The 12,768-nt window shown below is 41.4% G+C and overlaps 1 protein-coding gene across 5 annotated transcripts in view; it reads left to right on the forward strand.

The window, feature by feature from the left end:
• The window catches only part of TOPBP1 (DNA topoisomerase II binding protein 1), a 50,379-nt gene that overhangs the window by 18,367 nt on the left and 19,244 nt on the right, over positions 1-12,768 (forward strand). For 4 of the 5 annotated variants that reach the window (XM_075921903.2, XM_075921901.2, XM_075921902.2 and 1 more), the window contains exons 14-16: positions 2,843-3,153; positions 8,622-8,795; positions 11,622-11,731. In XM_075921903.2, the coding sequence (XP_075778018.2) occupies positions 2,843-3,153; positions 8,622-8,795; positions 11,622-11,731 (595 nt within the window). The remainder of the gene's footprint in view (positions 1-2,842; positions 3,154-8,621; positions 8,796-11,621; positions 11,732-12,768) is intronic. The other variant, XM_075921904.2, reaches the window with a different exon arrangement.

The raw sequence follows: 12,768 nt of genomic DNA on the forward strand, positions 1-12,768 counted from the left end.
GGGGGCTGGAGCACATGACTTATGAGGAGAGGCTGGGGGGCTTGGGCTTATTTAGTCTACAGAAGTGAAGACGGATGTGATAGCAACCTTTTGACTGCCTGAAGGGGGATTCCAAAAAGGATCCAAAAAGACCTATTCTCAGTGGCAACAGATGACAGAACAAGGAGCAATGATCTCAAGTTGCAGTGGGGGAGGTCTAAGTTGGATATTAGGAAAAACTATTTCACTAAGAGGGTGGTGAAGCACTGGAATGGGTTACCTAGGGAAGAATCTCCATCCCTAGAGTTTTTAAGTTCTGACTTGACAAAACCCGGCTCAGATGATTTTGGTGGAATTGATCCTGCTTTGAGCAGAGGGTTGGACTTGATGAACTCCTGAGGTCTCTTCCAACCCTATGATTCTCTCAATCTGCTGGAGTGTTCCTACTAATGCAGCCCAGTATACCATTAGCCTTCCTGATAACAAGGGCACACTATTGACTTATATCCAGCTTCTCTTCCACTCTAATCTCCAGGTCCTCTTCTACAGAATCGCTCCTTAGCAGGGTCAGTCCTCAGTCTTGTAGCAATGCATGGAATACTTCCGTCCTTAGTACTGGACTCTTAGGGTAAGTCTACACTGCAGTGCTATTTCAGCATACCACAGTATCCCAAAATAGCTATCCCATGTCTTCACAGCAAGACCATTATTTTGGGTTTGCTATTCCACCATCCCTGTAAACCTTATTCTATGAGGAATAAGGGACATTTTGGAATAGTGCTTCATTTCTAAATTTGGCACTATGCAGACAGTGCCAAATGACGAATTAAGCTATTTTGAAATATCATTGAAATAAGATGCGCAGTTTGAGCTACGCAAATTGTGTATCTTATTTCAAGTTACAGTGCAGTGTAGACACACCCTTAGAAATCATCAGAATATTGGGCCCAGTCCTCCAATTTTGTCTGGCACACTGGAAGGTAGGGATGCGTTTCAGAGTCTCTGCCTCTCCTCCCAGCTTTTAGTGTCCTCTGCAAACTTGCTGAGGCTGCAATCCATTCCATCATCCAGATCATTAATGAAGCTGTTGAATAAAACCAGCTCCAGGACTGATCTCTGGGGCATTCCTCTTGATACTGGCTGCCTCCTAGACATTGAGCCATTGATCACTACCCATTGAGCCTGATGATCTAGCCAGGTTTCTGTCCACTTTATAGTCCATTTGTCTAACCCATACTTCTTTAACTTACTGACAAGAATACTCTAGGAGACTATATCAAAAGCTTTGTTAAAGTCAAGGTATATCGCATCCACTGCTTTGTCCATATCCACAGAGCTAGTTATCATGGAAGTCAATTAGGTTAGTCAAGCATTGCTTGCCCTTGATGAAACCATATTGACTGATCCTGATCACCTGCCTCTCCTCCAAATGTTTCAAAATGGATTCCTTGTGGACCTGCTCCATGATTTTTCCAGAGACTGAGGTGAGGCTAACCAGTCTGTAGTTCCCTGGATTTCACCTTTTTACCTTGAGTACTTTTGTCTGGATCCTGACAAGCATATTTATGTATGGGCATTCAAAGTGTGGAAGCTCCAAGGACAACATCTTGTGACTTCAGCAGGATGAAATGTTGACTGAAAGAGGGAGCAGAATTTTACAGGGTGCCCTAAAAAAGTGTAGTTAATAATAGTGAAATGAAACACAACAAAGGAAATCCATGCAGGCTGAAAATGAGGGGGAAAATTCTAACTTTGAGGGAGGTTTATTTAATATGTATATTAGATAGCAACCAGAGGGGCTCAACTGTTTTGAGGCTCTCTATTAATAGAATCTTTGCAGTTGTAGCGTTTAAAGCCAGAAGGACGACTAGGTAATCTGACACTTTATAAAAGATGGCAACAGGTCATTTCAGGCCACCAACAGCAGTATGACATTCTTTAAAAAAAAAAAAAAAAAAAAAAAAAAATATACAACTAAATATAAAATTTGAGTCTTCCAAAGGATGTGTTGTAAACCTCTTACTGGAATAATTTTAAAGCAAGGTTGGCAACATGATGGACTAGATTGCCTAACAGGTCTCTTTCATCTCTAATTTGTCAGATTTCTCAGCTTTACCCAATGTTGATTAGCCATATTTATGGTATTAGAATTTCAGTCTATAATGAGACTGTTGATCATTAAAGAGAAAACAGGTAACTAGCTTTTCAGCATTGTTGTAATTCAATGTTACTGTTCCTGGTTTAATAACTTAAAATTCACAGAAGCAAAAGACAATATGAGAGAAAAGGATTACTTTTCTTTTAGATGTATAAGAACTAGCACAGTAGTTATGTGGATCAGCATAAGCATTAGTGTAGATACAGGGTGGGGAACCTTTTTTGGGTTGGGAGCCACTGACTCACAGAAAAATCAGTTGGGGACCACACACAAGTGAGAAGCCAACCAAAAAAAACAGCCCTCACTGACATGGCCCCTGACTGAGGAGGAGAAAGACACTCCCCACATTCCCCTTGAACACCAGAGCCTAGTGTGGCCCAGGCTAGTGGATTTTGTGTGCTCCAGCCCCATGGAGGGATGGCAGGGGGCCTTGGGCACCAGTGAGGGCTCCTCAGTACTGGGGGGAGCTCTGAGCCTCAAGGGCTGGATCCAGGCAAGCCAGGAGCCACATCCGGCCCCCAGGCTCTTCCTCTTCCCTCTGTGTAGAACATTCAAACTTAAAAAGAAAAATTCTCTCTGCATTTTAGAACATATTTAAAAGAGCAAAACATTGGATAAAGTCCTTAGCATAATGCAAATATATGCACATTTATATTAAGGAAACAATGGTGATGGTTAATTATAGATTTCTTTATTTCATTTAAGATAAAGAAGAGAGTTTCATAAGTCAGCCTAACAATACAGACACAACTACAATGCCTTCAGATATACCAGACTATCCTAACAATCTTCTTGAAACTGGGAAGAAAGCAGCTGTGACGCCTCTTGATGTGAACCAGTTCCAGAGTAAAGCTTTCCATACTGTGATCTCCCATCATATTGGGCAAAAGCCAACCCTTCCTGCAGAAGGAAGATCACTCCATAAAGAGCCATCTTTACATCTTGATACACCATCTAAATTTCTTTCCAAAGATAAGCTCTTCAAGCCCTCATTTGATGTAAAGGTAAACTTATTTGTAAGTTTCTAAGCCACTAGTGCTACCAGGGTCATATGTATATAAATGAAAAAGGTGCCAAAAACTATGCTAACCTTTTGTAAAGATTGGAGGAAGGAAGAGATACTGAGGACTGAAAATGATCATGTATAGTACTTATAAATAAGGATAACCTAGGTAGTTATAGACCAGTCAGTTTACCCAGAAAGATAATGGAGCAAATAATGAGTGTGTTAGCACCTAAAAGAAAATAGGGTGATGAGTAACAGTCAACATGGATTTGTCAAGAACACATCATGTCAGATCAACTTAATAGCCGTCTGACAGGATAACAAGCCTTGTGGATGGGGAAGCAGTAGATGTGATACATCTCAGTAAACTTAATGTGATTTAACAGAAAAAATTAATTGTGATTAATTGCACTGTTATACCCTAGAACACCAATTGAAATTTATTAAATATTTTAGATGTTTTTCTATATTTTCAAATATATTGATTTCTGTTATAATACAGAATTCAAAGTGCATAGTGCTCAATTTATATTATTTTTATTACAAATATTTACACTGTAAAAAGATAAAAGAAACAGTATTTTCAGTTCCCGTCATACAAGTAGTGTAGTGCAATCTCTTTATTGTGGAAGTGTAGCTTACAAATGAAGATTTTTTTTTTTTGTTGTTGCATAATTGCACTCAAAAGCAAAACAAAATAGAACTTGTAAATTCACTTTGTCCTCCTTTCTCTTCAGCCTATCAGACAAACAAGTTTGGTTACAATTCGCAAGAAATAATACTGCTTGCTTCTTGTTTCCAATATCACCTGAAAGTGAGAACTGGTGTTTGCATGGCACTGTTGTAGCTGGCGTTGCAAGATATTTACATGCCAGATGCACTAAACATTCATGAGTCCCTTAATGTTTTAACCACTATTCCAGAGGACATACATCTATGCTTATGATGGATTCTGCTCAATAACTATCCAAAGCAGGGTGGACCGCCACAAATTCTTCTGAGTCCAGTGCCAGTAGCAGAAGGTTGATTTTTTTTTTTTTGATGGTTTGGGTTCTGTAGTTTCTGTATTTGAGTGTGGTCTTGTTCTGAAAACAAGTGTTTTGAAGGCATGCCCCATACCTTGTCCCTCTCAGATTTTGGATGGCACTTCAGAATCTGAAACCTTGGGTCAAGTGCTATAGGATTTTTTAGAAATCTCACATTGGTACCTTCTTTGTGTGTTGCCAATAAACAGCCTATCCCTGCAGCAAACCCTGTTACCAACTCTATCCGCATATCTATAAAAGCGACACCATCACAGGACCTAAACACACAAGCCACAACATCAGGGGCTCATAACACCTGTACATCCACTAATGTGATATGTGCCAGCAATGCCCCTCTGCCATATATATTGGCCAAACTGGACAGCCTCTATGCCAAAGGATAAATGGATGTAAATCAGACATCAGGAATGGTAATGCACACATCTGTAGGGGAACATTTTAATCTCCCTGCACATTCAATAGGGGATTTAAAAGAATTTTATCACATGCACCCTGACTTAATTAGCTTCGTTAACAGGTAATTGACAGGTACATTCTTTTGCTGTTATATATACATGGGGTTCTGTAATTTCTACTTCAACTTATCTGAGGAAATGTGTTTTACCCACAAAAGCTCATGACCTAATGAATTTGTTAGTTTCTAAGGTGCCACAGGATTGCTTGTGAGAAATCTTCAAGTACATAAAAGATTGTTGTAAAGGGGAGGGTGATAAATTGTTCTCCTTAACAATCAAGTACAGGACAAAAAGCAAGGGGTATACATGCAGTAAGGAAGATTTAAGTTAGACATTGGGGAAAACTTCTTAACTGAAAAGGTAGTGACTAAATGAACAAATTACCTAGGAAGGTTGTGGAATCTTTGTCACTAGAGTTTTTTAAGAACAAGTTAGATAAACACCTATCAGGGATTGTTGAAATAATCTTTAGTCTGGCTTGGAGATGATCTGCTGAAGTCCTTTTCTGTCCTATATTTTTATGATTCTTTAATCTCATTATTTACTTAGTTGCCCATCTAAGTAATATTGAGATGTTACTTTTCTTCTGTCCTTTGTCTCTCTTATCTATGTAGGCCATTCTTATAGCCTATATGTCTAACCAAAGATCCATCTAGCCCAGTGTCCTGTCTTGTGACATGGCCAATGCCAGCTGCCCCAGAAGGAACAAACAGAACAGGTAATCATCAAGTGATCCTTATGCAGTTACCCCATTCCCAGCCTCTGACAAATAGGCTAGGGACACCATTTCTCCTCAGCCTGGCTAATAGATCCATCAATGGCTATCATCGATTATTTTATCTAGTTCTTTCTGAACCCTGTTACAGTCCTGATCTTTACAATGTTTTTTGGCAAGGAGTTCCACAAGTTGACTGTGCGTTGCATAAAGAAATACTTCCTCCTTCAAGAGACGTCCCTGTGGGTGCTCCACAGCAGGTGTCGGTGCATTCCAGTTCCAAGACCGGAATCTTCAGAGTACTGCCTGGAGGGGGGAGTGCACGAGCACGCACGGCAGCAGGGTGCATGAGTGCCACATGGTGCAAACACGCATGTGCGGCCACCCTCCCCTCAGTTCCTTCTTACCATCCCCAGCTTAAGACAGAACTCAGCTGTACCGTTCACTCAGCATTGTTCTGTATAGATAAGTAGTTTGTTTTCCCCCATTCTCCTTGGTTATTACCTCGTGACCTATCCAAGTTTGTCTTTCTATAAAAAAAGAAAGGAAAAAAACCTGTTATCCAAGTGTTTTTCCCATTGTTCTGACCTTCACCCTCATCGGACAGAAATGCCTGGATCACCAGGTTCTTTCACTACTTGGGCCTGCTGATAAATGACACAAAGTCAGTACTCACGCCGGTGCAGTCCATACAGTTCATAGGAGCTCAACGGTCACAATAGCTTCCTTGCCCACTGGTAGGTTCGAAAAGTTCAGGGTCCTGGTCCAAAAGCTCCGCATGATGCCGCAAGTAACGGCATATGATTGCTTTCACTTGCTTGGCCACATGGCAACATGCAACCCAGTGGTCCCCAGTACACATTTGTTTATGAGGTGCCTACAGGGTTGGTTCAGCACAGTCTACAGACCGAACTATCATTCCCTTACCAAGTCTCTTTCCATCACACCCATGGTAAAAAACGCACTACTTTGTTGGACAAAGATACAGAACTTATGTACAGGAATCCCATTCCAGCCATCAAAACTCTCCGCCATCATCACAACAGATCCTCCTCCATGGGCTGGGGAGCTCACATAGGAAATCTAACAACACAGGACCTTTGTACACAGGAGGAAGGAGCCCACCACATTAACATACTAGAACTAAGAGCTGTAAGACTAGCCTTCCAACACTTCTGTCCAGCAGTAGCACACGAGCATGTCAAGATATATACTGACATTGTTGTCACCATGTTTTATATAAACAGGGAGGAGCCTGTTCCCATGTCTTGTGTACATAGGCTATCACCCCTGTGGAATTGGCACCTTTGCCATGCCATCACTCTCAGTGCATGTTATCTACCAGGAGCGCTGAATGCCACAGCTGATGCACTAAGCTGATCGTTACCTCAACAGCATGATGGCAGGTAGACCAGCACACACTGTACGCAATCTTTGCGCATTGAGGTTGTCCTCTAGTAGACCTTTTTGCAACAAGTGCCAACAAAAAATGTCCCCTATACTGCTCCAGAGCAGGCATAGGCAAAGACTCCCTCGGAGATGCTCTCACCATAAAATGGAACCAGTGCCTTTTCTATGCCTTCTCTCCCATTCCCCTCCTCCTTCGCATGATACTCAAGAAGGGACAAAGCCAGAGTTATTCTAATAGCGCCATGCTGGCCCAGACAACCCTGGTTCCCCTTTCTCAGCAGAATTGACACTGTTTCCACCGATCTCTTTGCCACGCAACCCTAGACTGTTATGTCAACCAGGCATACAAATCCAACACCAATGGTTCCTCAAACTCCACCTGAAGACTTGGTACCTGGATGGTTCTCAGGTATAGAGTTACAATGTTCTGATCAAGTATGCAATGTACTTCTACACAGTTGTGCTGCTTCAACTGGGAAAACATATTCTGACAAGTGGACGTGTTTTGGGCATTGAGCCATCCTACGGAACATCTCTCCTGAGACTGCCCCATTACCCGTCATCCTTAACTACCTCCTGCACCTAAAGCACTCCAACCTTTTCATCAGTGCTGTTAGGGTGCACCTAGTGTTATAACCACATTCCATTCAAAAATAGACAATAGTACAGCTTTTTCCCATCCAGTCACAAAATGCTTCATGAAGGGCCTACACTCTGTACCCTGATGGAACTCCACCAAGAGAGCCATGGAATCTTGATCTGATTCTCAGTGTACTGACCAATCCTCCATTTGAGCCAGTGGCCACCTGTTCTCTCCTTTACCTTTTTATGAATGCCACATTTTTGGTTGCAGTTGTGTCTGCCAGGGGGGTGAGAGAAATGGTAGCCCTGATGGTGGATTCTCCGTACATCATCTTTTTTAAAGACTAAGTCATGCTGCGTACCCAACCCAAATTCCTCCCCATGGTATGCTCTCTCTTCCACATAAACCAGATTATTCACTTATCCATATTTTTTTCTAAACCTCATGCTAATACTTTCAAAGCAAGGATGCATATGCTGAATGTCCGCAGAGCGCTCTCATTTTACATCACAGAACAAGGCCACTTAGGGTTTCACCCATACTTTTCATATCCATTGCAGAACGCAAAAAAGGACAACAGAGATCCTCCTGAAGACTATCTCATTAGATTTCTGAATGGATAGCCTTGTGCTCCTGTCACAATCAGCTCATTCCACAGACCTCTATCGGAGCCTACTCCACCAGAGCCATAGCAACATCTGTAGCTTACCTCCACAAGGTTCCCCTCGAGGACATATGCACTTCAGCCACATGGGCATCTGACCAAACTTTTGCAAAGCACTACGCACTTTCTCATGGACCTCTGTCTTCAACAAGAGTCTTATTCTCTATCCCTTTAATGATTCCTAACATTCTCTTTGCTTTTTTGATTTCTTCTGCACACTGAGTGGATGTTTTCAGAGAAGTATCCACAGTGACTCCAAGATCTCTCTCTTGAGTGGTAATAGCCAGTTTAGTCCCCATCATTTTGTACCTATAGTTGGGATTATTTTTCTAATATGCATTACTTTGCATTTATTAACATTAAAATGCTGTTGCCCAGTTGCCTAGTTTTGTGACATCCTTTTGAAGCTCTTCACAGTCTGCTTTGGACTTCACTATTGTGAGCAGTTTGGTAGCATCTGCACATTTTGCTGCCTCACTGTTATATCCTTTTCTCCATATTATTTATGAATATATTGAATAGGATTGGTCCCAGTATGGACCACTGTGGACACCAGTAGTCCGTCTATGTTAACACAATTATTGTTTCTTTATTCTTTTTGGTAGGATGCTCTGGCAGCTTTGGAAACTCCAGGGGGTCCCAATCAGAGAAACAAGAAATTGAGTACTCCTCTCTCTGAAGTCATTGGCAGGAACTTGAAATTAGCTTTGGCAAACAGCACGCGTCAAAGAGCAGCTCTTACTGCCAGTCCTGAGCTGAAGGCTGCACAACCAGAAGTGGTAGGATTATTGTTTTTATTTATTTACTAGATTAGAAGATTTACCTGGCATTGGTCGGGTCCTTAACTAAATATTTTTTTTTTCTTCATTTAAATCATTGCTATGGGGTGGGGGTGGACCTGGAGGGATTCAATATGCAGGCTGCCTGGGAGAGAGAGGACTACCCAAGCCCCCTCTCACAGCAACAGCTTGGGGCCAGCTGACAAGCACTTCTTCTTGGCTGCTGCAGCTGCAGGGGGAGTACATGTCCCCCAGCCGGGGCAGGTGCAGGTTTATCTGTCCCCTGCATTCCTCAGTCAGAGTGAGGAATGCGGCTAAAGAGTGGCAGAGGGTTGGCAGACCCTGGCCTGGGACAGTCGCGGATAGGAGAAAGATATGGTTTTATGAGAAGCAATCCTATGCCAGACACGTGCCATTTTCCTGGCACAACCAAACCATGACCTTGGTTTAGGTTATGAAAAGAGGAAGCTGCATACCAAATTTGTTGGTCCTAGCTCTTACTGTGTAGGAAGAGTTCTTGAAGAAACAGACAGATACACAGATAGAGACTCACACACAGACAAACTCTTTCAAATATATAGTATATAGGTGGACTTAATCAAGAAGATACAATGTAAACAAATAAGTTAGGAGAAAATGATAGATTATGAATTGTGATAGCTTTGATGCTGTATCTTGCTATATTCAGCAGCGCCGCATTATGACTTTTGTGGGCTCTAGGCACTTTTGCCTTCGTGGGCCCCTCCCACCATAATAATATCAATATTAAAAATTATTTTTGATATAACTTTAAATACTTCAACATTTTTTTTTTTCTGTTTTAGGCAAAATTTAATAGATTTTCATGGGCCCTAAAAGTTTCGTTTTTTTCTGATGTGAGGAAAAAAATTAAAACATTTTCTTCGACCCTAAAAGTTCTTTTTTTTTCTTCTGATTTTAAAATAAATTAAAATATTTTCATGGGCCCCTAAAAGTATCGTGGGCCCTAGGCACTGTGCCTACTATGCCTAATGGATAAGTCGGCTCTGATATTCAGGCAAAAATTGGAATGACTGTCCTTTTGTTTCTGTTGAAAGAGAAGAGACCAATAATTTTGACCCTTAAAAAACACAGAATTTTATTTAAAGATATTTGTACCACTGACTTGGTTTAACAGTTTTTGGCAGTATGTGTATATGTATATGACTATTAGATGATGAGCTTTCGTGGGCCAGACCCGCTTCCTCAGATCAAATAGTGGAAGAAAATAGTCACAGCCATATATACCAAAGGATACAATTTTAAAAAATGAACACATATGAATTGTATCCTTTGGTATATATGGCTGTGACTATTTTCTTCCACTATTTGATCTGAGGAAGTGGGTCTGGCCCACGAAAGCTCATCATCTAATAAACCATCTTGTTAGTCTTTAAAGTGCTACATTGTCCTGTATTTTGCTTCAGCTACACCAGACTAACATGGCTACATTTCTATTACTATATGACTATGTGAGTGTAGATAATCCATATTTCTAGATCTTGTAGCTCATCATTGTTAAGGAATTCATAGTGTCTGGTGCCATGAGAATGGTGAGCAAGAGATAAATATTTTTTCTCCGATTAACTATTTATTGGAGGATGTCCATTATTTTCTGTGAAGTATTTGGAATTTATTTTTGTCATATATCTTGCTTCTTCACCCTTCCACTTTAAGTGCTGTTGTTGCTTCACTTACTTGGAAGCAGGAGACAAAAGATTTCTCACTTTCACCCCCACATTAAGAGGTGTTTTGATTATTTTCCTCCCCCTTAGTATGTGTATTTGCATACTCTTTCCTGGAAGCAAGAATCTTTTCATGCTTCCTTGTACTAAATCTGCTCTATTCTGAAGAAAGCAAAATTAGAATAGAACAAAGAAATGCGGGCGGAATGTACAGCAGATGCAGTGGATTGAAGATGTAGGAAAAGGCAGTGCTTTGTGTATTATTGGCTGCACATGTACCCTGTAACCAGTATGAAAATGGGGTAGGGATGTTAAATTGCAGGTAATCAGCTAATCGAATAGTCATTGGAATTTCTATAGATTAGTCAGTGGCGGGGAGAGAACTGCAGAGCTGCATCTGGGTTATATCCTGGCCCCAGGAGCTAACCCCACTGCAGCTCTGCCTTTTAAATATATTAAAGAGCCTTCAGTTAAAAAGCAGAGGCACAGCGTCTGGGACTGGGTGCTCCCGGTCCCCTGCTACGCCTCTGCCTCCCTTGCCCCCCAAATGGTGCTGAGGGGAACCGGCTTTTAAACCGGATCCCACCAGCTTCTGCTTCCCCGCCTTGCTGCCTCTCTCTGATAGAGGCAGCAAGTGGGGGCAGGAGGGAGTGACTAGCATATGCTTACTGGGTAGTCAATTAGTTGCTTACAAACATCATTCCACTTCCCCATTCTAGGGATGTAAGGGAAGATTAACAGTAATTTGCCATGCTGTAGTCTCATCTTTCTCACTCACTTCATGCCATGCACATCTTGGGCCCCTTTGTCCTTTATACTAAGATGTTTTTGTGTCAGCAGTTTTGTGTTTTGTGTCAGTATTTTCCCTGTTTAAAAGTTCAAGAAGATTTCAGACTAAGAAAGAGGTGTGATATATTCTCGTGAAACTGTGAGGTAAATCTTTGCTCCTTGGTTCCTGGCATGTTGAGCTATAAGAGCATTCCCTTATGATGGGGAGGTTCAGGAAGCAGAGAGAAACAGAACTCAGGTAAGTTATTTCTCTTCTTTATTATTACAAAGATGTTAGTTTAAAGCTCCTCAGAACATGATTTTTTTTCATATTTTTCCTCATGACTGCGAACAGGTGGAAGATTCAAAACCTCTTGCTGATCTAGTCATATGTGTTAGTAAGAAACTCAGTAAAAAGCAGAGTGAACTGAATGCTATTGCCGCTTCTCTTGGAGCAGATTACAGGTATTGACTGATGCCAGTAGTTATTACACTCTGCCTTGATATAACTTTTCACTCCAGTAAATCTGAAACTTGGTGTTCTAAAATCTGGTGTGTGCATGTGGCATTTAATTATAGCAAAGCATTAGCCTTCTCTGTATTAAGGTTGCAACTTGTTTTTAATTAAGGAATGTTATTAATAGGGATGTTGGATAGCAACTAATTGAATAATGGTGTAACTGCGGCAAATTTTAGCTATTATACGATTATTCATTAGTTACTGGGGGGCAGGGCTGACAGTCAGTGTGCTCCTGCCCCATTCCCAAGGAGCCTCCTGCCATCCCACACTGCTGCTTCTGTATCAGAGGCAGCACCAGCCCCCATCCACGGGGGGTCAGCTCCCCGTGGACAGAAGCTGTGCCATTATCTCAGGGAACAGCGCAGATCTAGTGCTCTTGGGGAGTTGGCTCCTCCCTCCTCTCCCTTGCTGTCTGTGAGATGGGTGTGTGTGTGTGAGTGTGTGTGTGTGTGTGTGTAGGTTTATCAGTTAATTGTGTAGTCAACTGCAGGTTGACATCCCTAGTTATTAACTTTTTTTGTCATTAGTTTGGGTCCTGATTTTGCACTCCTTAATTTCAGTGGAAGTTTTTTTTGAGGGGGAGAGTGTTTTGTAATTTGACTTTAAGTGGGAGCAGAATCAGAAATGTATATTTCTATAGGTGACAGCTAAAATAAATTTTAATTAGTTAAAGTGGCAAAAGCCTGTGTGTTCTTACTGGATGACCAGATTTGCAGTCTCAGCTTAGTAATTTATTTTTGTTTATGGGGGAGAAACGTCTTCATATTGAATGTTACTTTGAGCTTTTAGTAACACTGAAAACAGAGAAGAGTCCTGTGGCCACCTTAAAGACTTACAGGTTTATTTGAGCATAAGCTTTTGTGGGCAAAAACCCACTTTGTCAGATGCCACCCACTGAAGTGGGTTTTTATCCAAAAAAGCTTATGCCCAGATAAACTGGATTAATCTTTAAGGTGCCAGGGGATTCCTCGTTGCTTTTTTG

Source organism: Pelodiscus sinensis, chromosome 2 (genome assembly GCF_052426305.1).
Source record: "Pelodiscus sinensis isolate ZL-2025 chromosome 2, ASM5242630v1, whole genome shotgun sequence".
NCBI classification, from domain to species: domain Eukaryota; kingdom Metazoa; phylum Chordata; order Testudines; family Trionychidae; genus Pelodiscus; species Pelodiscus sinensis.